This window comes from Capricornis sumatraensis, chromosome 9 (assembly GCF_032405125.1).
Source record: "Capricornis sumatraensis isolate serow.1 chromosome 9, serow.2, whole genome shotgun sequence".
NCBI lineage: Eukaryota > Metazoa > Chordata > Mammalia > Artiodactyla > Bovidae > Capricornis > Capricornis sumatraensis.
In genome coordinates, this window is record NC_091077.1 from 83,451,788 (window position 1) to 83,475,584 (window position 23,797).

General features: G+C 38.2%; 1 protein-coding gene across 1 annotated transcript in view; it reads right to left on the bottom strand.

The window, feature by feature from the left end:
* EDIL3 (EGF like repeats and discoidin domains 3) overlaps positions 1–23,797 on the bottom strand; it is a 335,221-nt gene that overhangs the window by 253,568 nt on the left and 57,856 nt on the right. Inside the window, exon 4 of the mRNA XM_068981124.1 lies at positions 4,651–4,779. Within this exon, the coding sequence (XP_068837225.1) occupies positions 4,651–4,779 (129 nt within the window). The remainder of the gene's footprint in view (positions 1–4,650; positions 4,780–23,797) is intronic.

A 23,797-nucleotide genomic window follows, 5' to 3' on the forward strand; every position in this document is an offset into this window, starting at 1 on the left:
CAGAATTCTCTCCCTGAAAACAAGCTTCCTTCCAAACAATTTGGAAATTACAGGTCATTCTTTTAGCCAGTAGTCCTGAAGCTTGATTCACTTAAGGATCATATGGATGCTTTTAACTGTATCTAGGATACCAACCGAAGACTGTGATTCAGTAGAGCTGAAGAGGAATCAGATTCTGTTGAACAAGCACTACTTCCCTGGTGGCTCAGAGGTTAAAGCGTCCACCATATGTAATTGCCAAATATGTAATTAATCCAGTTAACAGTGATTGTCAAAACAGCAAATACCATTAGCTAACTCTGAGAAAAGTGAAACATATGTTAAAAAAGTAAAATGACTCATGCCCCCAGTAAGTATCTGTTGAATGTATGAATCTACTAGTCGATAGTATAAAATTAAGACCAAACTGGTTTACAACATTTTGCATAATGTACACAGAGGAAAGGGCTTCCCCGGTGGCTCGGCAGTACAGAATTCACCTGCAATTCAGGAGCTGCAGGAGATGTGGGTTCAATTCCAGGGTCAGGAAGATCTTCTGGAGAAGAACATGGCAACCCACTCCAGTGTTCTTTCCTGGAGAATCCCATGGACAGAGGAGCCTGGCAGGCTACAGTCCATAGGATTACAAAGAGTCGGACACAACAGAATCTACTTAGCGCATATACACAAAGAGGAAAGTTTTAGATTCTGTGGTGTTTTCTGGTCAATTTTCTCAGTGTGATAAGGGATTCAAGATTATCTTGAGCTAATCTGATAACAAGGGCCTGCTTTAACTTTTCTTTTCTTTCTTTTTTTTTTTTAGGGCTTGGAGGGCACCCAGATCAACTCTTCCTCAAAAAATAGGAACCAATAAAACTTGTTCTTTTAAAAGAAACTGAAGGTTCCAAAGCCGTGCACAGGTATGGAAGAACTCAGAGAATGCCTTCAGTGGTAAGACGGGCAAAGAATTCTGAGAATAAAGAAAGAGTTCTCCCCTAAGGCATTAGATTTGTAACTAGGCAACAAATAAAATATGATTACTTCTAGCCAGCCCAAAATGCAGTTCTCACCAGAAAAGTGCTTGCTTAAAAATGCCTTTCAGACTTTCAACTTCTAGGCATTCTGGTATTCATTTTATCCTATAATTTACATCTTATAATTTACACACACACACACACATATACATACAAACATAAATATATATATACATGCATATATACGCACATGTACACATTAACATGATATTTAAAAAAACATATAATTTGATAATTCTATATTAAAAACCAATACTAATCAATATGTCTTCTAAAGCTATAACCTGACACTATTTTCATTATCAAAAAAGCATTTGTAATGGCTAAAATACAAAACACTGACAACAACCAGTGCTTGTAAGAGAAGGAAATTCTCAATCTTTGCTGACAAGCATACAAAATATCGCAGCCTCTGTGGAAGGCAACAGGGCAGTTTCTGACCAAACTAAATGTGCTCTTACCATAAGAATTGCACTCCTGGGTCTTTAGTCAAGTAAAGACATGAAAACAGAGACTAATGAATAAACAGAGCACAGAGATTTTTAGGTTAAGGCTTTGGAGGACACATGATATGCATTTTTTAAAATCCACAGAACTGTACAATGCAACATCAAATCCTAATGTAAACCATGGACTTTACTTAATATATGAATATCCGTTCATCAATTTCAACAAAGTGTTAAAAATTGTTAATCATGCAGTTGTTGCTGACTCTTTGTGACCGCATGAACTGCAGTCTGCCAGGCTCTTCTGTCCAGGGAATTCTCCAGGCAAGAATACAGGAATGGGTTGCCATGCCCTTCTCCAGGGGATCTTCCCAATCCAGGGTTCGAACCTGAGTCTCCTGCATTTTATGCAGATTCTTTACCATCTGAGCCACCAGGGAAGCCGAAAAGGAATTTGGGAGGGCTATGGGGATCAAACCCGGATCTCCTCCACTGCAGGTGAATTCTTTTTGGAATGAGCCACCAAGCAAAACCTCATGGCTCAAATATACCATATTAATGGAAGAATTTAATATCAGAGAAGACTACAGAGGAGGAGGGATATTTGGGAACTCTGTACTCTCTGCTCAGTTTTTCTGCAAACCTAGAACTGTTCTTAAAGCCAAAATCTAATTTAAAAAAATGCATATATAATATTAATGGTAACACTAGAAACCTTTCTTCTAATTTGTAACACAGTGACAAAATAGTTGTTATACTAAACTATGTATTTGTCACTCCTGTATCATAAAACTTAAAATTCTTTAGCTATTAAGCTATATTCCCAAAGATATTTATTTCACAATCTGTCACACAGAACTAAATTAATAAGCCCTCCTATATATGGATGTCTGAAGAATTGTTTTCTTTTCCCAGATGAAATATTCATATTATGTTGGTTTATCTTTCATTTTCATTGATTTTCAATGTAGCTTTTATTAGCCAAAACATAATAAATATTTTGCCTATAACGCATGGTTATGTATCTGAATGCAGAATTGCTACTGTAACCTACAAGATGACTAGGTTTAGCTATTGAAAGTCTTGTGCAGTATTTCTCAAGCTTCAACAAGTGTGGGAGTCAACTGGGAATGGGATCATTTTGAAATACAGTTTCTGATTTAGTTGGTTTGAGGTGGCACCTGGCAATCTTCATTCCCAACAAGCTTCCAGGCAGTGCTGACGCATGACTACACTTTGAATAGCAAAGTTCTAGGCCATAAAACTCTTACCACTATGAAAAACACACAATTCCCTAGCAGTTCTTGCAAGGAAGTAAAGAGCTGCTTTGTTTGTTTATTTTTCTGTTTATCCCACTTGGAAAAACTCTCAGCGCTTCCAGCACTTCTAAATTTGCTTTCCCAATATATAATCCATTTCAATTTTACCTATAAAGATGGAGACTTGATAACCTATGTACAGTAAGCAAGCTACCCATTTAACCATAATACTCTTCTATCCTGTATGAACCAAAGATCATTTATTTCTAGTTTGACTCCTCTATTTCTATGTCTTCAAGCACAGAAAGGTCAAGTGACTGGCTCCACTTATCCAATAACTTAGAAGTCAGGTCTCAAATCCAGGTCTCTGATTCCAAATCCCATCCTTTTCCCCTCCATTCTCTGCTACTTCTAATAATGACGCACTTCAGAGAAGAGGCACCAGTTTGTTTAGCTCACAAAATCCCAGTTCTAAATTGAATTCCTCAGCCTCCAGTTTCCCATAAACCTTAAGCATGCGTTTAAGGTCTTCCAGAACCTGAGTCTTGAAGCATAGGGTATTGACCAGAGGGAGAGGAATGCGGGGATGGCAAGTGGCCTGGAGTGGGCAGTGAATACATGGGCCATGAACACTACATGATGATTAAGACCATGGTGTGAGAAATGAGTAAGGAAAAATTGAGTCTGTCAGTCAGAGCCAGACTTTCAACCACCAGCAAAAAATTATAGAGTGCACCCTGGCTCTGAGACTTTGAGAACATTGTGTACTTCTCTGGAGACCTGCAATGGCCCAGGAACGTGTGGAATTTCTGTACAGGCCTGTTATAATACAGCCTATTGTAATACGTACAGTGCTTGTAACTGGGTTCAATCATCAACAAGGAATGAGAAGCTCGTGATTTTTCTCAGGCTGAGTTCAAAGTCACCATGGCTGATTTTCCCTTGTTATAGAATCACTGCTCAGCCTTTACACATGAATATCACAAAACATCTCTGGAAAGACAGGGATTTGAGCTCAGAATCTTGACTGCCTTGACATTCCCCTGATCACCTAAAGAGGATATTACTAATCCTACTTATTTCCAAAGATTTGTGACATAGTGTCAGAGCAGTATCCAGAGTTTCCTCAGTCTGGCCAACCTGCCTGAGCCTCTCAATTAAGGGCTGCCTGCATGGAGCACACACACTACAGTGGAATTCCCCCTTGAAATGAGAACAAAGTTTTCATAATGGGATATTGCCCAGTGTCTAGAGGCAGGGTTTGCACCTAAGGGCATAACATCTGAACTATTTTTTTTTCTATGCAACAGGGTTCTAAGACAAAGAGGGTGAGAGTATACAAAGGCATATTCTTACTGTTAGAAATACTTAGAAGGACAATAATGTTGAGTCATACTTCTAAGAAGAAATCATCACAAGTGGACAAATTTTGTTCAACTTCAGGATAAACAAGAACAAAAATAAAACCGAGAAGTGCAGATAACACCCTTTTGGAACTTTCAAAGATTTTCACACTAAAAATGCTAACATGTGAGATGGAGAAAACTAGCTTATAGAAAAGACAGAGTGGGCAGTTTTCTCTTTTAGGTATCATCTCTGAAGCCAAACAGAAAAATGTCTGGGAAGCTTGAAGAATGTAGCTTTAGGACACATGTGAAAGAAAGACATAGATATGAGATCAATATAAAAGCAGCATTTTGCAAGTATGGCCGAACGACAGTGAAAAGGGTTGATAGAAGATTGCTAGCTTCCCACACCCTTGGGAGAATAGAAACACAGACTAGGGATAAGTCCTCGGCTGGGGATATGGTGTATCCAGTGGGAGAGAAGCAGGCTCAAAGATTCTATCATTCTACTCCAAACAAGAATGATAATGACCCACATACTTTGCAATCAATGATAATAAAAGCACAAAGACGGTGGATGACTTACTGTGCTGACAGTGAATCCCATTAAATCCTCGGGGACATTTACAAACGTAGCCTATGAATGTGTCTCCTCGGTACGCTTCGCTTATTTCGCAGGTTCCTCCATTATGGCATGGATTAGGAGTGCAGGGGCCTGAAAGACAGAAGGCAATATTGCTGCATGATACATACGCTTTAAAGTAGACACTGGGTCAACACTTTGCAATTAACAATTTTATGGAGAAAAGTGTTCTGGATATTAGTGCTACAGGAAATGCAGAAGCTGTGAGGGCTCTGGAGACCAACAGCCTGGGCATGAATACTGGTTTCACCACTTTCTAGCCATGTGGTCTTGGATGATTTAATTAACCTCTCTATACCTCAGTATCATCTTCTGTGAAATGTCAAGACTATAATAATACAATCTACCTCAAAAGGCAATGACAGAGATGAAAAGAATTCATACATATAAAATACCCCGAACAGACACATATCAAACATTCAAAAAGTATCAGCACTAAGTAAAACATTGTTATAAGGTTCCAGATTTTAAAATCTCCTCTGCATGTTTAAAATGCAATACTGAATGGCAATTTCTAGAGTTAAGAACATGCAAGACTTCTTGTACCCTGCTGGTGAAACGAGCATAAACTTAAAAGTCATTGTAACCACATTGGCCAAGTGAAGTGGATGGTTGGTTGCAATACTTTTATTGACTATTTGTGAGTTTGTGGTGGGGCATACTTCAAGAGAACTCCAATTTTTGCCAATGTATAGGATACTTCCTATAGCTCATTGAAACTTGCAAAGATAGAGAAGAGACAGAGAGTTATGTTTGAGCCTTGAAAAAGTGACTTCACCAGAATGACTGGTACGGTACCAATACCTCAACTGGTACCTCTGTTGAGAGTCAATAGAAGTGTGGTGCTCCACCTCTGGGAGTATACAGCTGAATCAGTTCTGCCTGAACCTGGGACTACTCTACTGCACATTCTTGCCTGTGGGGTACTCCTTTGGTATGGCTGTGATTCTTTTTCAACTGGCATAGCATCTAAGAATATTGTTTTCTTTGCAATAATCCTTCTGTCCTTTCCTTACTTCAGAGCCTACAGGCTTGTGTCAGTCTGAAGGCTCATCCTATCTACTCTTGCGCTTTCTCTCTCGTGTCCATCACAGCTATTCCCCCTAATAAACCTTTGCCTCTCTAATTCTGTTTAATAGCTGGTTTCTTGGAGGATGCTGAATGACTCACGGCAGAATCCACACTGGATGTTGTGAAGAAGAGACAAGTTGAAGGCAGAAAAAGCTCTCCCTGGGAGATGAAGAGAGATCAAGCAAACTATATAGCATTGCCTAATTTTGTGGCCCCCCCTCCTTTTTTTAAATTGGAAAGACTAGAACATATTTATATGAAACAAAAATCACTGAAAAGAAAGTTAAGATGTACACACTAGAAAAACAAAGCAAGTGTTATTAAACCAAGCGTCTGACTCTGTATACAGAGATGAATTCTGGAGTCACGGAGGGCATAGGAGAAGAAGAGAAACCAGTGGTTTCGGCAGAGACTAGAGAGAAGGTAACAGTGTTGGCAGGAGAATGGTGAGAACGAGCCAACTGGGAGGGAGCTCCATCAGGTAAGGCTATAAAAGAGCACAACAGTGAACGCTACTCAGTTCAGTTCAGTTCAGTCGCTCAGTCGTGTCCGACTCTTTGTGACCCCATGAATCGCAGCACGCCAGGCCTCCCTGTCCATCACCAACTCCTGGAGTTCACTCAGACTCACGTCCATCAAGTCAGTGGTGCCATCCAGCCATCTCATCCTCTGTCATCCCCTTCTCCTCCTGCCCCCAATCCCTCCCAGCATCAGAGTCTTTTCCAGTGAGTAAACTCTTCGCATGAGGTGGCACACTACTCAAGTGTGGGTCAAAACCCTTTAACGTCTTAATGACAGAAAAGGAAATTCACCATCATCACAAAGTTAACAACAGGCAGCCCTTAAGAGTTTGGGCAATGCTATTCTGGAATATTTTATAATTCTATTACCTCCTCCAGCAGCTCTTAGTACAGTTTACATTCCATGACAGTCAATAATTATATAATCTAATAAAGATATGCATGGAATAGGCAACAATATGACAACTATGCTGTCAATATCTTAGTACCACTGACTTTCAAAAAGTGCAAAGAAAACAATGGGTCCATAATTTTCTTCAGATATTTCCATACCGGTTAAAAACAAAACAGTTATTCAAGTAGGCAGTTTTGTGCCTTGAAGTACTGGTCAACTAAACCAACTAACACCTGCCCTTGAGATGGTATGTTGTCAATGATTGAGACAGGAAGAAGGTGCAACACCAGGGACCATTTTCTCCCATCACCAAGAGATGTAAACCATGCTACAGAACCCTTTCCCCCTCTTCTTTCTCACTTTCTAATTCTTCCCTCCCTCAAATTAATTAACATTAACAATGCCAGACAAGTTACAAATTACTTTCAGATAAATAATCTCATTTATTTCTCCCAGCAACTAGAAGAAGTCATTGTATTATTCTCATTTACCTTTTTTTTTTTTTAAATGTAGGTCAGAAATTTTAGATAACATTTCTCAAATGAACATTACAAATGAAGCATTCAGTCTCAAGCCAAGAATCTGTGACCCTAAAACCTACATTCTTTACAGAATCAGCCAAATGGGGAAGGGAGAATGAAATAAAGGTGATATTAGAGCTTTGACTCATCAGTTCACTCACGCAAAATACAAAAATACATGACAGGTTTTTAAATAACTCATAACTGATAGCCATGCATGTAATTGCTAAAAAAAAAAAAAATTATAACATAAGAATATTTGTGAAAGTGAAAGTCACTCAGTCATGTCTGACTCTTTGTGATCCCATGGACTTCCTCCAGGACAGAATACTGGAGAGGGTAGCCTTTGCCTTCTCCAGGGGATCTTCCCAACCCAGAGATCAAATCCAGGTCTCCTGCATTGAAGGCGGATTCTTTATCAGCTGAACCACAAGGGAAGCCCAAGAAATATATAATTTTAAACAAATAAGGAGTGTTAGAGATCATCCAATCCAATCTTTAAATTTTGCAGATAAGGAAACAAGCCTAATAAGAATTCAGGATTTCTCAAAAATAAAAACAAAAACCTCAACTAATATGGGGAAAACTGAGTCTGAGGAATTCCCTCTAGTAGGAAAAACCTTTTTAAAAACAAAATTGATAAAGCTATTTCTGGCCCAACAAGAGAGCGATGTGATTTCTACCAGAAAGAAAAGAAATATTTTTCATGTTTCCTTCTACTGATACCCTGGAGAAGGTAATGGCTACCCACGCCAGTATTCTTGCCTGAAGAATTCTATGGACAGAGGAGCCTGGCAGGCTACAATCCATGGGGTTGCAAAGAGTCAGACATGACTGTGCAACTAACACTTGCTCTTTCTACTTATAAAGCTGAGGGAGGGATAAAAAACAAACTGAAATAGTAAGGCCAATGCCAGTCCTTGGGAGCAGTTAAAGACATGATTACGAGCGAAGTGGTCAATGGAAGTTACTTGGAAGAACAAGGAGCAAATATGAGCCTGGAGGAGATGATTACATTTAATCAAGCCTTCTACATCTCTGGAAAAGTAAAACTTGGCTGAAGAGGAGTCAGCAGCTCTGCCTTATAAAGGAAGGATTTAGGAATGGATGGGGGTAACCCCAGAGGAGAGACCCTGCAAACAGAACACAAAGTCAACTTCAAGGAGCAAGGGGGTATGCTCATAGAAGTATGCTACGAGGCTGTAATATGGGAAGAAATGTAGCTAGTAGGAAACCATGATGCCTAAAATTCAGTTTTGTTTGTAAAACTACTATGTGACCTGTCTTTGCGGGACTATCCAAGTCTGCTAGACACACAGACCTATGTATGGAATTGGGGGAAGTCAGAGGGAAAGGGCTGTGCTATTCATCAGGCTCATGCTGGCAGAAGGGAAGAAGAGTTGCAGCACACGATGCCCAAGGAACTCAAGAATCCAGTGGATATAGGAACCTGAAAACCGCGCTGACAGCTATCTAGTCTTAGACACTTAATAGATATTTCCTGGGGGCACAGGCAAAGTCTATCAAGTAATCCTGGTGTAGCCTCTGGAATTCCCCAAAGACAGGAGTTAGAGAGTTGGAGCTCATTTTATTTATACCCGCAAAGACATCATTGACCTCAGCTGACATCTTGGTTTCAGAGAAAGATTACTTGTTACAAAGGCTGTTTGCTGCTGTTATTTTTCCTACTCCAAGAAATTCAGTGATTTTCATTTACATGACAAAGATGACATAAAGCACAGGTGGCAAGCATTTAACCTTTTAAGAGTGCTTTATATGCTAGGCAACATGAAATACATAGTATTCTTTACGATACTTTGTTAAGAACATAGGTTTTTTCTATAGACAAAAAAAAAAAAAAGGCTTACTCAGAGAGGTTAAGTGTGAGTCTAACTGCAAAAGCCAAGATCTTTTTTTAAACACATTCTGCCTGACTACAAACCTAAGTCCTTTCCATTAAACTACACTCCCTGCCCAGTTACAGATCTGTAGATGAATACAGTCAATCTTGACAGATGCTTCCAGAATTTAGCAAGTACTCACTAAGGACAGTCCTATAACACAGGATTCCAAAACCTTCCTAAATGAAAATATTTTCAGCAAATTGGTCAGAGTGTATTAGATATCATGAATATAGAGAGTCTCTGCCATGCTAATAATACTCCACTTCAGCTGTGTTTGAAACAAGCTGTCAAACGTGAGTATTTCCCCACTGCTGTTGCTGCTGCTGCTGCTAAGTCGCGTTGGTCGTGTCCAGCTCTGTGTGACCCCATAGACGGCAGCCTACCAGGTTCCACCATCCCTGGGATTCTCCAGGCAAGAACACTGGAGTAGGTTGCCATTGCCTTCTCTGATTTCCCCACTACTATTTCGTAATGTACTTGGTATGTGTATACTGCTGCTTACACTGTGAAGAAACTGACCCTGGCCAACATATAGATTTATTTCCTTTTTCTATTTTGTCCCTAACAACTGTACTGTGAAACTAATGTTATAAGCCTTGTACATACTCTTTTGGAGAAGGAAATGGCAACCCACTCCAGTGTTCTTGCCAGAAAAATCCCACGGACAGAAGAGCCCAGTGGGCTATGGTCCATGGGGTTGCACAGAGTCGGACACGACTGAGTGACTGAGCATCTGTGTGTGTGTGCACGCACACACACACACATACTCTTTTGGAAAATTCATGACAGAGTGCTGAAATGACTGCTTACGTGGCATGTTCCCCCATTAGACTCTTAATTCTCTGTGGTAAGTCATGGTTGGCACACAGTAGGTTTACAATATATCTTTAATAAAAAGAGTGTGGCGATAATGAGTGATAACCACCATATCTTTTGCCTAACCCCATTCAAGCTTACAAGATTTATAAGCTATAAATATCTTCTGGCATTTCAATTGATAATTAAGATAGTCTAACTTTTCTACACATTCTAAGGTTCAAATTCTTTAAATTTATATATCTAATATGGTATAAACTTCTAGAGTATCACAGGTATAATATTATTGTATCCCTAAAAGTACAATGATTACACATATCTTAATTCTTTAGCAAATATATAATCAAGAAATATGTGACATTATACAATCCTATCAATAGTGTTTTGGTCTCCTAATTGAACAATTCCTGTGTAAATAAAGACATTCACTTGAAGCATTAGGAAGATGAAATAATCAGAATATAAGTTAGTACATAAAGATGATAAATGTAGCCCAAGGTTTCAACTCACCAAATTTTCATGTAGCCAAAAAAATTTGTGTTTGATGTTAATCAGTGACAATTAAAATGTGTCAGGAGTTTTCAGGTTTCTTTCTCCAAATGATAAGCAGACTAATCATATGAGAACTAAAGATCCTAGGAAACTTCTGTCTGTTTTTATATTTCCTCCCCATCTAACAATCTTCTCTATTTTGATACTGAAAGTAAGTAGGTATCATTTTAAGGTGTTCACACACATAAGTAATGATCATCACATATAGCATTTACATTGCTCTCATACTGTGAGAAGAAGAAACTGACCCTAACGTTGTTCAGCATAAAAGTGTTTTTCTTTATTTTTCATGATTTCAGCATAATATCCATTTATTAAGCATCTATTATGTGCTGTGTACTCTGTTACTTATTTGTGATACATGTTTTAAGTGGAGTCACTATTGTCAGCTGCTACAAGAGGAAGCTAACAACTCAGGAAAATATTTACTTATCCAGTTTATAAGGTAATTTTAATGACTATTTTTTACTGTCAATGTACTGTGCTCAGTATTCATATTTTTTATGTAATAGTTTCTGAAAAATTAATTCTATAATTCTCTTTGAGACATCATATTAACAAATGTTTATAATATTACCACATCTGTAATTTTTGCTGTCAAAATTTTGGAATATTTAGGGCACCTGATACATTTTTTTGTAACGTCAGCACTAATCTATAGCTGATACATAATTTTGAAAACAATTTAATAGTAGAGCAAATTCTGAAAACAAATGAGTCTTACTGAACCACTCAGAACTTGTAAAAACAAGTATGATCTCAATTCCTTCTTACTTCAAAAATTTGCTTCTTTTTGTATCACAGGTATACAGAAGTATGCAGAGTGCTGGTTATGAGCTTCAGTTCTGATTAGTATTCATAAAAGTTGAAATGATCTGATTAGATAACAATATTTGATAATATCACTCTTAACAGTGAAAGTGTAAGTGGACTTTCAAGATACAAGAGGCATCAGGGAGTTTTGAAATCGGTAATGCTGTAATACTTTTGTAGGTAATCTTTAAGTAACTCCTAACACAATGGGGACAGCATATGATCAATATTAATGAACAACTGAAGTCTACAGCATGCTCTCCAGGCATTTTTATGCAAGCTCATATAAATATGTCAACAAGATTAATAACTCACAAAAGCCACAGATCTATATATGATTTTCTACTTTTCTGCATTGACCTTCTCCCAGTTCCAACTGTAGAGAGTCTAAGTGATTTCTATATATGTAGGATAGTTAGTTTTTCACACATTTAGAGACTATGCCCCAAATCATTAATTCTGTATAGTATGGAAGCAAATTATTAGAAAATAAATAGGGTAACACTCTCCTGTGACAATGTATACATAGACACAGTCAATTTTACAAATTATGCTTTCAAACACTGGCATCTAGATATTAAAAATGAATGCACATTTTAGAGTATGTAATAAGGAAATACCAATTGGGTCACAAAAAGAGCATTGTTTCAGCATTTATTCTAGCAGTACAATCAAATAGGAACAGATATGACCCAAAAGTTCGCTCCAAATTCCTGTCTTAAAAACATGCTAAAATCATATCATAGTGTTGCTTTTACATTTAATAAGGTCTGAACATTTTGGCAGTTTTCATTTGGAGTCATTGCCACTCTATAACTAGTTGAAAAAGAAGAAATTATTCTGGTAATATTCACATGATTGATGCTTTCAAATCATTTTTGACGCTAGTTGCTTCTTCTCCTCCTTTTCTTCCTTCTGGTTTCTCCTCCTCCTCTCTTTTAAATGTAAACTATAAAATCAGCCATTTGAGAAAAAAAAAAAAAACTGTCCATATTTTCTGGGCATTCAGAAAGGTAAATTATAGTTAATCTAAACCATTCCATTTAACAGAGAAGGCAATGGCACCCCACTCCAGTACTCTTGCCTGGAAAATCACATGGATGGAGGAGCCTGGTAGGCTGCAGTCCATGGGGTTGCTAAGAGTAGGACATGACTGAGTGACTTCACTCCACTTTCACTTTTCACTTTCACACACTGGAGAAGGAAATGGCAACCCACTCCAGTGTTCTTGCCTGGAGAATCCCAGGGATGGGGGAGCCTGGTGGGCTGCAGTCTATGGGGTCGCACAGAGTCGGACACGCCTGAAGTGACTTAGCAGCATTCTATTTAAGGGGAGAATCAGCAAAATGAACAAATTGTTCCTCAAACATAAAATATTTGAATAGATTATGAAAATTGCAACCTGGAGCTTAAGAGAGATTTTTTAAAAATACACTACTGATAAACTTTCTTCTCAAGAATTAATATTGGACTCTCTTTATACATATCTGTCCAAAGGAAAATACTGATACAACTAGTGATCAGAAAGGGTTTAGGGACCCTGTACTTGTTTCCATGAGCTACTCTATCAAGTTACTGCAAACTTGGTAGCTTCAAAGAACAGTTATTTATTTTGCCTGAAGTCAAAGTGTCAGGAGGGCCATAATCCCTCTGGAGACTAGGCAGACACCCTCCTGTCTTCTCCAGCTTCTGTTGGCTCTTGGTGTTCCTTGGACCATAGCAGCGTAACTCCAATCTCTGCCTCCATCCTTCAGGACCCATCCAAATCCAGGATAATTTCATCTCAAAATCCTTAATTACTTATATTTGCAAAGCCCCTGTGATGGCTAAATTGTATCCCTCCCCCCGACCCCAGTTCACATGTTGAAGCCCTAACCTCCAGAGCCTCAGAACATAACTGCATTTGTAGATAAGACTTTAAAGAGGCAATAAAGGTGAAAGAAGGCCATATATATGGGCTGTAACCCAATCCAATCTCTCATCTAAGAAGTCAAAATTTGGACACACACAAGAGATATCAGTGATGAACCACAACCAGAGGAAAGGTCACATGAGGACAAAGTAAGAAGGTGACTATGACAACCCAGGAAGGAAGGCTCAGGAGAAACCAAGCCTGCCAACACCTTGATCTTGCGCTTCGAAAACTCTGAGGAAATGCATTCTATTGTTGAAGCTACCCATGCTGTGGTATTTTGTTTTTGGCAGTCCTAGCAAACTAATACAGACTGTTTTCAAATAAGGTCATGTTCTGAGATTCGTGGCAGACAGGAATTTTGGAGAGGTGCTCTTCAAACCACTATAGTCCCCAAGTAGTTTTTTCTTGTAGTAAAGAAGTTGATTAAGGAAACCCTCATCTAATGTTAGAGTTGGCTGACAAAGCACTCACATTTATTAACAATTACCAGCTTAGCTAAAACTAATTTCACTTTGCTCTCATCACACAGAGTGGTAAAAAGTTTTGATGATTTTGGAGATCAGGAAAGCAGTTTAATTTTTTAGCAGTCCCAGGGAGAATTGCAGAAGTGGCTGTTTAGGTGGCATCAGGGAGGACCTGTCACTGTAAGATAGAAGGAAGTACTGAAAAAAGAATTAAGATTTCTGGCAGTCATTCTTTATCCTTTTAATCTAGAGTTGGGCCTGCCAATGGCAGTACACGGTGAGTCAATACTCAGAGAAAGCCATTATACACATTATTTCCATGTTGTTGTTGTTGTTGAGCCACTAAGTCACGTCTGACTCTGCGACCCCATGGACTACAGCAGGTTAGGCTCCTCTGTTCTCCATTATTTCCTGGAGTTTGCTCATATTCATGTCCATTGAGTTGGTAATGGTGTCTAACCATCTCATCCTCTACCACCCCCTTCTCCTTTTGCCTTCAATCTTTCCCAGTATCAGGGTCTTTTCCAATGACTCAGCTCTTTGCATCTTGCAGCCAAAGTACTGGAGCTTCAGCTTCAGCACCAATCCTTCCGATGAATATTCAGGGTTAATTTCCTTTAGGATTGACTGGTTTAATCTCCTTGCAGTCCAAGGGACTCTCAAGAGTCTTCTCCAGCCCAAATTTGAAAACATCCATTCAAATCAATTATTTCTATAAATACATGCAATCATTTGTATAACAATATCTGTTATTTCTCTTTTATCAATAGATATGATTAAATATTAATATTAGTATGGATTTTAAAATTTATTAACAAAATAGAGCTAAAGGATCTATTGTTTACAAAGCAACAACTGTTATTATAGAGCCATCTAACATTTTTTCCCCTGTCCATTTATCCCCTGTCCATCCTGCACTGATGCCAAAATAAGCTTCCTAAACCCACCATGAGCTCAGAATGCTTTATAACTCACACAGAAATTTGTCTCTTCAGGTGTAGTCACAGTGCACATATATATATTTTTTAATTCTTCAAGACATGCTACTTTAGGACATCTTTACTTAACAAATAATACTTGCTTCCTGATTGATTATGTGATATTATCCTTAACAGAACAATATATAGTAAATACAAGACAAAAGATAATTTGCCCTTTTATTTTCTTTCTAAAATAAAGGACATCAATTTTGGCATACTATGCCTATGAACATTAAACATAGTATACAGAATCCTTTTATAAACTACAGAATGTCCTATGAAATTAAGTAATGATTATTATTGTTGAAGTTAGTAACAGAAGACCTGAGTATACCTTGAAAGCTTGGGTCAATAGGATAAACATTTTTAAAATCTAAAGGAAACACGGGTATCTAAAGTATGGACGATCATGATAAACAATGTTATGCTTTCATTTTCTTTACATGGCCAATAGAGTAAGAGAGTGAAACTTCCCATAAAACTTTAGGAACCATAAATGCAATCCAATCTAAATGAAAAAAAACCTGACATTCAATAATTTTTTAATCATAGAGGGGAAAAAATCCCTTTCTGCTTCTAGTGATTATAGTAAACCAGCTCTGAGTAATGCCCAGAAATCGTAATAATTTCTAATTACTTAAAAAGCCCTTAAAAATCAGGGAGCTGTTTCCAAGTAGAAATCTGCAAATCACTTGTCTGAAAAGCGCATCTGTCAGAATGCACATACCATGCATTGCAAAATACAATTCGAGATCCAGAATACACATTAGCAGGTGGTACAAAGTGGTAAGATATCGTTCAAGTTTGCCGTTAGCCACCTTTGTTTGCTTCCTCTTCTATATGTCACTAGGACAGGTCACGGAGAAAAGACAGAGACCAGCGCATTTCCATTATAAGCAAAAATCTGAGCCCTGGTTTCAGAAGCATCAAGCAATCTCACTGTTTTACATGGTGTCTCTAAGCAGCTACAAAATTTCCATGTTCTCCATCAATCTTTCTCTGACAGCTTTTCACCTTCTTCAGGCTTCTGCTGAACTTGCTGCCTGTACTATGCGATTAGCATCTCACTGTATACGGCTTCCTTCTCTAATTATTTTATGCGCCTCTCTTGTCTCCCTGATGAGGTTATAAACTGTTCTTGCACAGGAATGCCTACGCCCTGTATGCTTTTATACCCCCACAGACTCTGATAAAGTACTAGATTCTCTAATGGTGCTTCATAAATACATGATGATTGAAAATTATTAATTATTTTAGGAATAACAGCATGTAATCTAAACTACTGTTCACAGTCTATAACAAAAACCTAAAGCTTAGAGGTTGGATGCATTTTCATTTGTAGCTCTTTCTCATCCACACTTAGCAGGTTGTGACAACCCAATTTTAAGCCTGGAGCCAAGTTCAATTTTCTCTGCTGAAGGCTGTGGTAATTTGTAGAATACCAGACTGCGGATAATCTTGTACATAGGTATTAAAAGTAGGTGCACTCTTTCTACAAAACTACAGCTCTTTCTTTTGAAATCTAGCAGAGCAGTTTTGATTTTAAAGCCAATGACAGAAGGTAGAGGAAAGGATTTCTATTTTCACTTTCAGAATCTGGCCTTTGTGACTGCCATGCTAATCATGAGGCAGGGAGAGCCCTGTAGCTCAGGAATTCAGAGCACTAAGATGGGAAGGGTGCCTACCCAGACTTCATAGCTGAGGACATTGAAACACAGCTGGACAGGCAAGTTACTATTTGCATGGCCTCCTTAGGTCTCGTATGTGACTTCTTTGTGGCAGACGAGAAAGCATGAAAAAAAGCAGGCATGGATACCAGCCAGCTGGCCATCTGTTCCTTCACCCACTGTGATAATTTAGTCTTGTAGAATTTTGTTAAGTGAACATTAAGTAATGACCATGTCAAACGGAGTGCATAATGAATGCTTCCTAATCACTGGATAAAAGCTTAGGGGAAGCTTGCCCAAACACGGAAAAGGTCACCAATACAAACCAAGAATTAAAAACAAGAGAGCAATGAAAGTGATGGAGAATAGCAATAATTAACTTCTTTTCCAGTTTCACTTCTGATCATATGGAATCTATGTCACATGGAAGATGGGGGTCTCATAAGGAAGCTGGGTAATAGTGTCATAGTTCCTAATTTCCTACTATACATGTGTCAAACTCAGGAAAAAAAAAATTTAAATGAAGAAAACATGGGAGGAGATTTATCATTCAGACTCGAGCTGTAGGCACCAGGGTTATAGCTATTAACACCAAACTTTTCCAAATAATTCCCTGGGTTAAGATTGAGAATTCTGGAAAATATTTTCTGTGCTGTTTTCTATAAAGATCAACTGAAATATCTCATTCTGAGAAAGAAGGTTTTTTTTTTCTCTCTCATAAACAATACTTGCAAAGTTATAAAGTTTTTTAATCCCCCAGTGGAATGATGTACTCGATTAACTGTATTATTGGGATGGTCGGTCTCCTACTGCCTGGAATTATGAAGTTCATAAGTTTACACTAATCTTAGATAGTCAGTGTTACCTCCACTATTCATGAAAAGGAATCAGAATGTTTTACTTGGTTGCTACTATCCTATCACCTAAAGAAGACAATATCTATTCCTAAGAATCTGCTTAAATGGTTCCCCAGCTCAGAATGCCTTTCTTCACTCCACTGTCTCCTTCAAATCTCTCCTTCCTTCCAAGACCTTCCCAAGTTTCATATTCTCCACTCAGCCAGCGGACACAGGATGGGAACAGGTCAGTTTTCATTCCAAAATCAGAGCAGGGCAATGCCAAAGAATGTTCAAACTATCGTACAATTACACTCATTTCACATGCTAGCAAAGTAATGCTCAAAATCCTTCAAACTAGGCTTCAACAGTAGGTGAACTGAGAACTTCAAGATATATAAACTGGATTTAGAAAGGGAGAGGAACGGAGAGTTCAAACTGCCAACATTCGTTGGATTATGGAGAAGGCAAAGAAAGGCATTACAGGAAAACATCTACTTCTGCTTCACTGACTACGCTAAAGCTTTTGACTGTGTGGGTCACAACAAACCGGAAAATTCTTAGAGAGATGGGAGTACCAGAACACCTTACATATCTCTTGAGAAATCTGTATTCGGGTCAAGAAGCAACAGAACTGGACATGGAAAAACTGACTGGTTCCAAATTTGGCAAGGAGTACGACAAGGTTGTATATTGTCACCCTGCTTATTTAACTTAAATGCAGAGCACATCATGCAAAATGCCAGACTGGATGAACCACAAGCTGGAATGAAGATTGGCCAGGAGAAACAGCAATAACCTCAGATATGCAGATGATAATACCCTAATGGCAGAAAGTGAAGAGGAACTAAAGAACCTTTTGATGAGGGTGAAAGAGGATAGTGAAAAAGCTGGCTTAAAATTCAACATTTAAAAAAAAAAACAAAACTAAGATCATAGCATCTGGTCCCATCACTTCACTGCAAATAGAAAAAGTGGAAGCAGTGACAGATTTTATTTTCTTAGGCTCTGAAATCACTATGGACAATTATTTCAACCATTAAATATAAAAAGACACTTGCTCCTTGGAAGGAAAATTATAACAAACCTAGACAGTATATTGGGCTTCCCTGATAGCTCAGTTGGTAAAGAATCCACCTGCAATGCAGGAGACTTCAGTTCAGTTCCTAGGTTGGAGAGATTCACTGGAGAAGGGACAGGCTACCCACTCCAGTATTCTTGAGCTTCCCCTCGTGGCTCAGTTGGTAAAGAATTGGCCTGCAATGTGGGAGACCTGGGTTTGACCCCTGGGTTGGGAAGATCCTCTGGAGAAGGGAAAGGCTACCCACTCCAGTATTCTGGTCTGGAGAATTTCATGGACTACAGTCCATGGGGTCACAAAGAGTCAGACATGACTGAGCAACTTTCATTTTCACAGACAGTGTATTAAAAAGCAAAGATAACACTTTGCCAACAAAGGTCTATACAGTCAAAGCTATGGTTTTTCCAGTAGTCATGTATGAATGTGAGAATTGGACCATAAAGAAGGCTGAGCACTGAAAAATTGATGCTTTAAAATTGTGGTGCTAGAGAAGACATAAGAGTCTTGGACAGCAAGGAGATCAAACCAATCAGTACTAAAGGAAATCAAATATGACTATTTATTGAAAGGACTGGCTTTAAAGCTCCAATACTTAGGCCACTTGATGCCAAGACCTGATTCACTGGAAAAAGAACCTTATACTGGGAAAGACTGAAGGCAAAAGAAGGGGGCAGCACAGGATGAGATGGTTAGATAGCATCACCGACTCAGTGGACATGCCTTTAAGTAAACTCCAGGAGATACAGAGGCACCTGGTATGCTGTAGTCCATGGGATCACAAAGAGTTAAGCAAGATTTAGCTACTGATCAACAACAATAGCACACAACAAATACTTGCTAGATGGATGAGAAATGTTCACAATTTTATGTACTGAATATACTGGCAAAGTATGTTAGGGATTTAAGTGACATTATTTCATACCAAGTGGACATTCTGGTTGATTCTTCCACTTATCTAGGGAGTCACTTTCATATAAATTACAGGAAAGTCAAGTTGGATAAACTGTTGATACTCTTTGTTGCTTTCAAAAGAAGTTTTGTTTGCTCTATAAGAGTAACACATTCTTTAGCAATGTCAATTCCTTTTAGACTTCACAAGAGGAAAAGAAAAAAACATGAGAACAAAAACAATGATAAGAAAATGAAGGTAGGAAAAACATGTTGAGAAAAGTTTCAGACTTACCTAAAGTCCTTTGGCTGGTTTTTGTTTTTCCTTGATCTCCCTGGTGCTACTCTCAATACTATACTGTCATTTCACTAACCTTGTAAATCCTTTTATTTGACTACACATCTAAAACTGGGTTCTGTAAGATCATTCTGACAAGAGAATCTAGTTTAAGCCGCTACACTATTAGGCTGAGAAAACCTCTATCAAGACTTGCCCATAGGGATAAGCAGTGTGTGGGTGAAAAAAACGAGAAAGCCATTTAAAAATAATAACATCACACTTTACATAAAGTAATGTCTGCTTGCTTCCTAGTAGACATGAAAATGTAGGTGGCTGTTAAATATTTGAAAACTCTAGAAATTCACTTAAAAATGTGTATAACAATTTATTATCATTACAAAGCCAATTAAAAAATGTTGAGCTATTAAACACAATTCAGTTTCCAACCCAGGAGAGAAAATACTAAATGTATTCAGCACAAATTTGCATTACTGTAAAAATATATATTTCTACTTTTCCAGTATTACGCATTTAAATTTGTAAATTCCATGTTGCATTAATCACATGAATATAGATGGGTAATTTTGGAGAGCTACAGTAATCACCCTATTCCCTATAAAAGAAATCATTCCTGCTGATAATTTTGTGGTGAATTTTGCTAAAACTGACTATTGGTTCATAAAATAGCAAGGCTTCCTTCACAAAAGTTATTAGATGTTTGAGCCCTTCTCAGCTTTATCAAAATAATAAAAAAAAACTTGTTAAATACTACACTTTAATAGCACTGTCTTTGGACTCTGACACTGCACTTAATACTACATAGAATATGGCCATATAACCATTAAAAGAAATGGCAGTAATCCAAGTTTGACTGTACCTTGATTTAACATGTATAGTGTTTTCATGATTCAAATAGAGTATGCTGATTAAAATGATCAGGATGCCGCCACATGGATGGACAAAGCAGCTGAGGTTCACATCTTCAGTATAGAATGCCTCAACTTACTTCTGCCTGTTCTCCTTTCTTATTTCCAACACAATTTCTGTTAAATGAAATATCATAGTACAAAGAAATTATATACAGTAGAGAAGATCTTAGTCAACCAATGAATACCTTAAATAATTAATTAGAGAAGTTCTTGCCAACATGCTACTTAAATATGGGTTTCCTTGGTGGCTCAGTACAAAGAACCTGCCTGCAAGGTGGGAGACGTGGGTTCGATCCCTGGGTCAGGAAGATCCCCTGGAGGAGGGCATGGCAATTCAACCCAGTATTCTTGCCTGGAGAATCCAAAGGACAGAAGAGCCTGGCGGACTGCAGTCCATGGGGTCACAAAGAGTAGGACATGACTGAAGCAGCTAGGCTAAGCACCTCAGCTATTTAAATATTGTATGTTAAATATAGTATATCTGAAATTTATATTCAGTAGCTCATTCTTTAAGATCAGCATATCAAATATAAAAGATTTTGAGAGTAATCAATAGTTTACAAGAAGTGACTGAATGTGTAACTGCCATTTGGTAAATATGGTATGACTTTCAGTCTGATTTTTCCTACAAAAAGCCTTTTAAAATAATTTATGGATCTAATTGAAGTAGGTCACAAACAGTAAAGAGATTTATGACTGTTGACTTAGCACTTGAAACAACAGCTGTAAATATACAGACATGGTAATTTCCAAAGAAGCAACAAAATGACATCTTCACATCACTGTACAAGATAGAACGGAACTATGATAGGAAGAGCACACTGAATTCTAAGGAAGATTATCAAGCAGCAAAATACTCTAACATGGGTATTCAAGGATAACCATATTGTTCAAGATTAAATTTCTCTTAGATGTGGACTCAGGCTCACTCTCATAATTGTAGTAGGAACCTTATTACACTGTTTTAATATTTTTCTGGATAAAATAATTTTGACCACAATTTAGTTCATAGACTGTAGACAAGGGTTCCAAGTTTTCCTTGATCTATGTGCCAGAGGGGAACCTGAAATCTCAAGAATCTTAGCTCTTTACAGAGAAAAACTACCTTAGTCCACCTCTGGGCTAAAATGCACAGTCTTTGATTCACACACTTAGACTCATCAGGCCTCTCAACTTCCCTAAGAGGATGTCCTCAGCTCTGCCTATGTTGCCCCTTGGAACATAAAAGACATATATGCCTTTACCCTGCAGCCAAACTCATTAGGAAACGCTATTGATTCCACCTGCAAAATATAACTGAGTGACTATAAAGCCAGGGAACACAGATAAATACTCACAACAAATGATACATTAATATTACACTGCAAAACAATGAAAAAAAATTGTGTTTACACAGCCCCTGTTGCTGTATTGAACAAAACGATGCTACCTGTTTACTATTCAAAACTGCAAGTCACACCTTCAGGCTCAATATTCCTATTTCTCCCTTATTGTGCTCTGGTTTTCTTAAAAGCATTTACCACCTTCTAATAGAACTTGTTTATTTTACCTCTTTCCCTTCCTCCTCTTCCTCCTTCTCTATTATTTGGGTTTTCACTTATTAGCTCCATGAAGACACAGAACTTTGTTTTCACCACTGGCATATCCCAAGTGTCTGGGAATGATGTACTCAGAGTACCTTTGTTGATTGAATATGTCTCTGTATTTAAGTAGCTAAGTTTTCCAAGTGTTTGTCGGGAAATAGAATGTTAAACTTACTAAATACTGGTCAAAGCTGGATTTAGCCCTGCATTAGGTCAGAAAGGCCATCATATATATAGGATCATTTTGATATAGGAATGCTTTTGCTGTAATCACATTGACCTACATGAAAAACAAACTAAATAAACAAACTAAAACTTTTGGACAAAAAGAAAAGAACACCCTCTTTTATTTATTGGAGTCATGTTATCAAGGATCCGAGGTGGAGAATCTCTGAAATTGAGACCAAGAATAGTTTTGTTTTTCATGAGAAACAAATCTAGTTATTTCTTATGAAAAATTTGAATTTATAACAGCATTCCATCATCAGAAACTTATTAAGCAGCTGCTATACTGAATCATGGAAAAAGCAAGAGAGTTCCAGGAAAACATCTATTTCTGCTTTATTGACTATGCCAAAGCCTTTGACTGTGTGGATCACAATAAACTGGAAAATTCTCAAAGAGATGGGAATACCAGACCACCTGACCTGACTCTTGAGAAATCTGTATGCAGGTCAGGAAGCAACAGTTATAACTGGACATGGAACAACAGACTGGTTCCAAATAGGAAAAGGAGTATGTCAAGGCTGTATATTGTCACCCTGTTTATTTAACTTATATGCAGAGTACATCATGAGAAACGCTGGACTGGAAGAAACAAAAGCTGGAATCAAGATTGCCAGAAGAAATATCAATAACCTCAGATATGCAGATGATGCCACCTTTATGGCAGAAAGTGAAGAGGAACTAAAAAGCCTCTTGATGAAAGTGAAAGAAGAGAGTGAAAAAGTTGGCTTAAAGGTCAACATTCAGAAAACGAAGATCATGGCATCTGGTCCCATCACTTCATGGGAAATAGATGGGGAAACAGTGGAAACAGTGTCAGACTTTATTTTTCTGGGCTCCAAAATCAGTGCAGATGGTGACTGCAGCCATGAAATTAAAAGACGCTTACTCCTTGGAAGAAAAGTTATGACCAACCTAGATAGCATATTCAAAAGCAGAGACATTACTTTGCCAACTAAGGTCCGTCTAGTCAAGGCTATGGTTTTTCCTGTGGTCATGTATGGATGTGAGAGTTGGACTGTGAAGAAGGCTGAGTGTGGCAGAAGTGATGCTTTTGAACTGTGGTGTTAGAGAAGACTCTTGAGAGTCCCCTGGACTGCAAGGAGATCCAACCAGTCCATTCTGAAGGAGATCAGTCCTGGGTGTTCTTTGGAAGGAATGATGCTAAAGATGAAACTCCAGTACTTTGGCCACCTCTTGCGAAGAGTTGACTCATTGGAAAAGACTGATGCTGGGAGGGATTGGGGGCAGGAGGAGAAGGGGATGACAGAGGATGAGATGGCTGGATGGCATCACGGACTCAATGGACGTGAGTCTGAGTGAACTCCGGGAGTTGGTGATGGACAGGGAGGCCTGGCGTGCTGCGATTCATGGGGTCGCAAAGAGTCGGACACGACTGAGTGACTGAACTGAACTGATGTGATAGACACTAGGTATTGTGAACAATATCAAAAAGAGCCAGTGGTCTCAAGAATCCTGTATGTCAAAGAAGATTACAGGGAAGTAAACAAAAACCTTCAATACAATGAATTAAGTGCTAATGTATGGCAAGTACTGAGAGTTTGGGGAGAATGTAAGAGAAATACCTAATTCAATAATGGAAAATCAATTTTGAGATCCTAGAATAATGAACTTTTAAAACTGAGATCC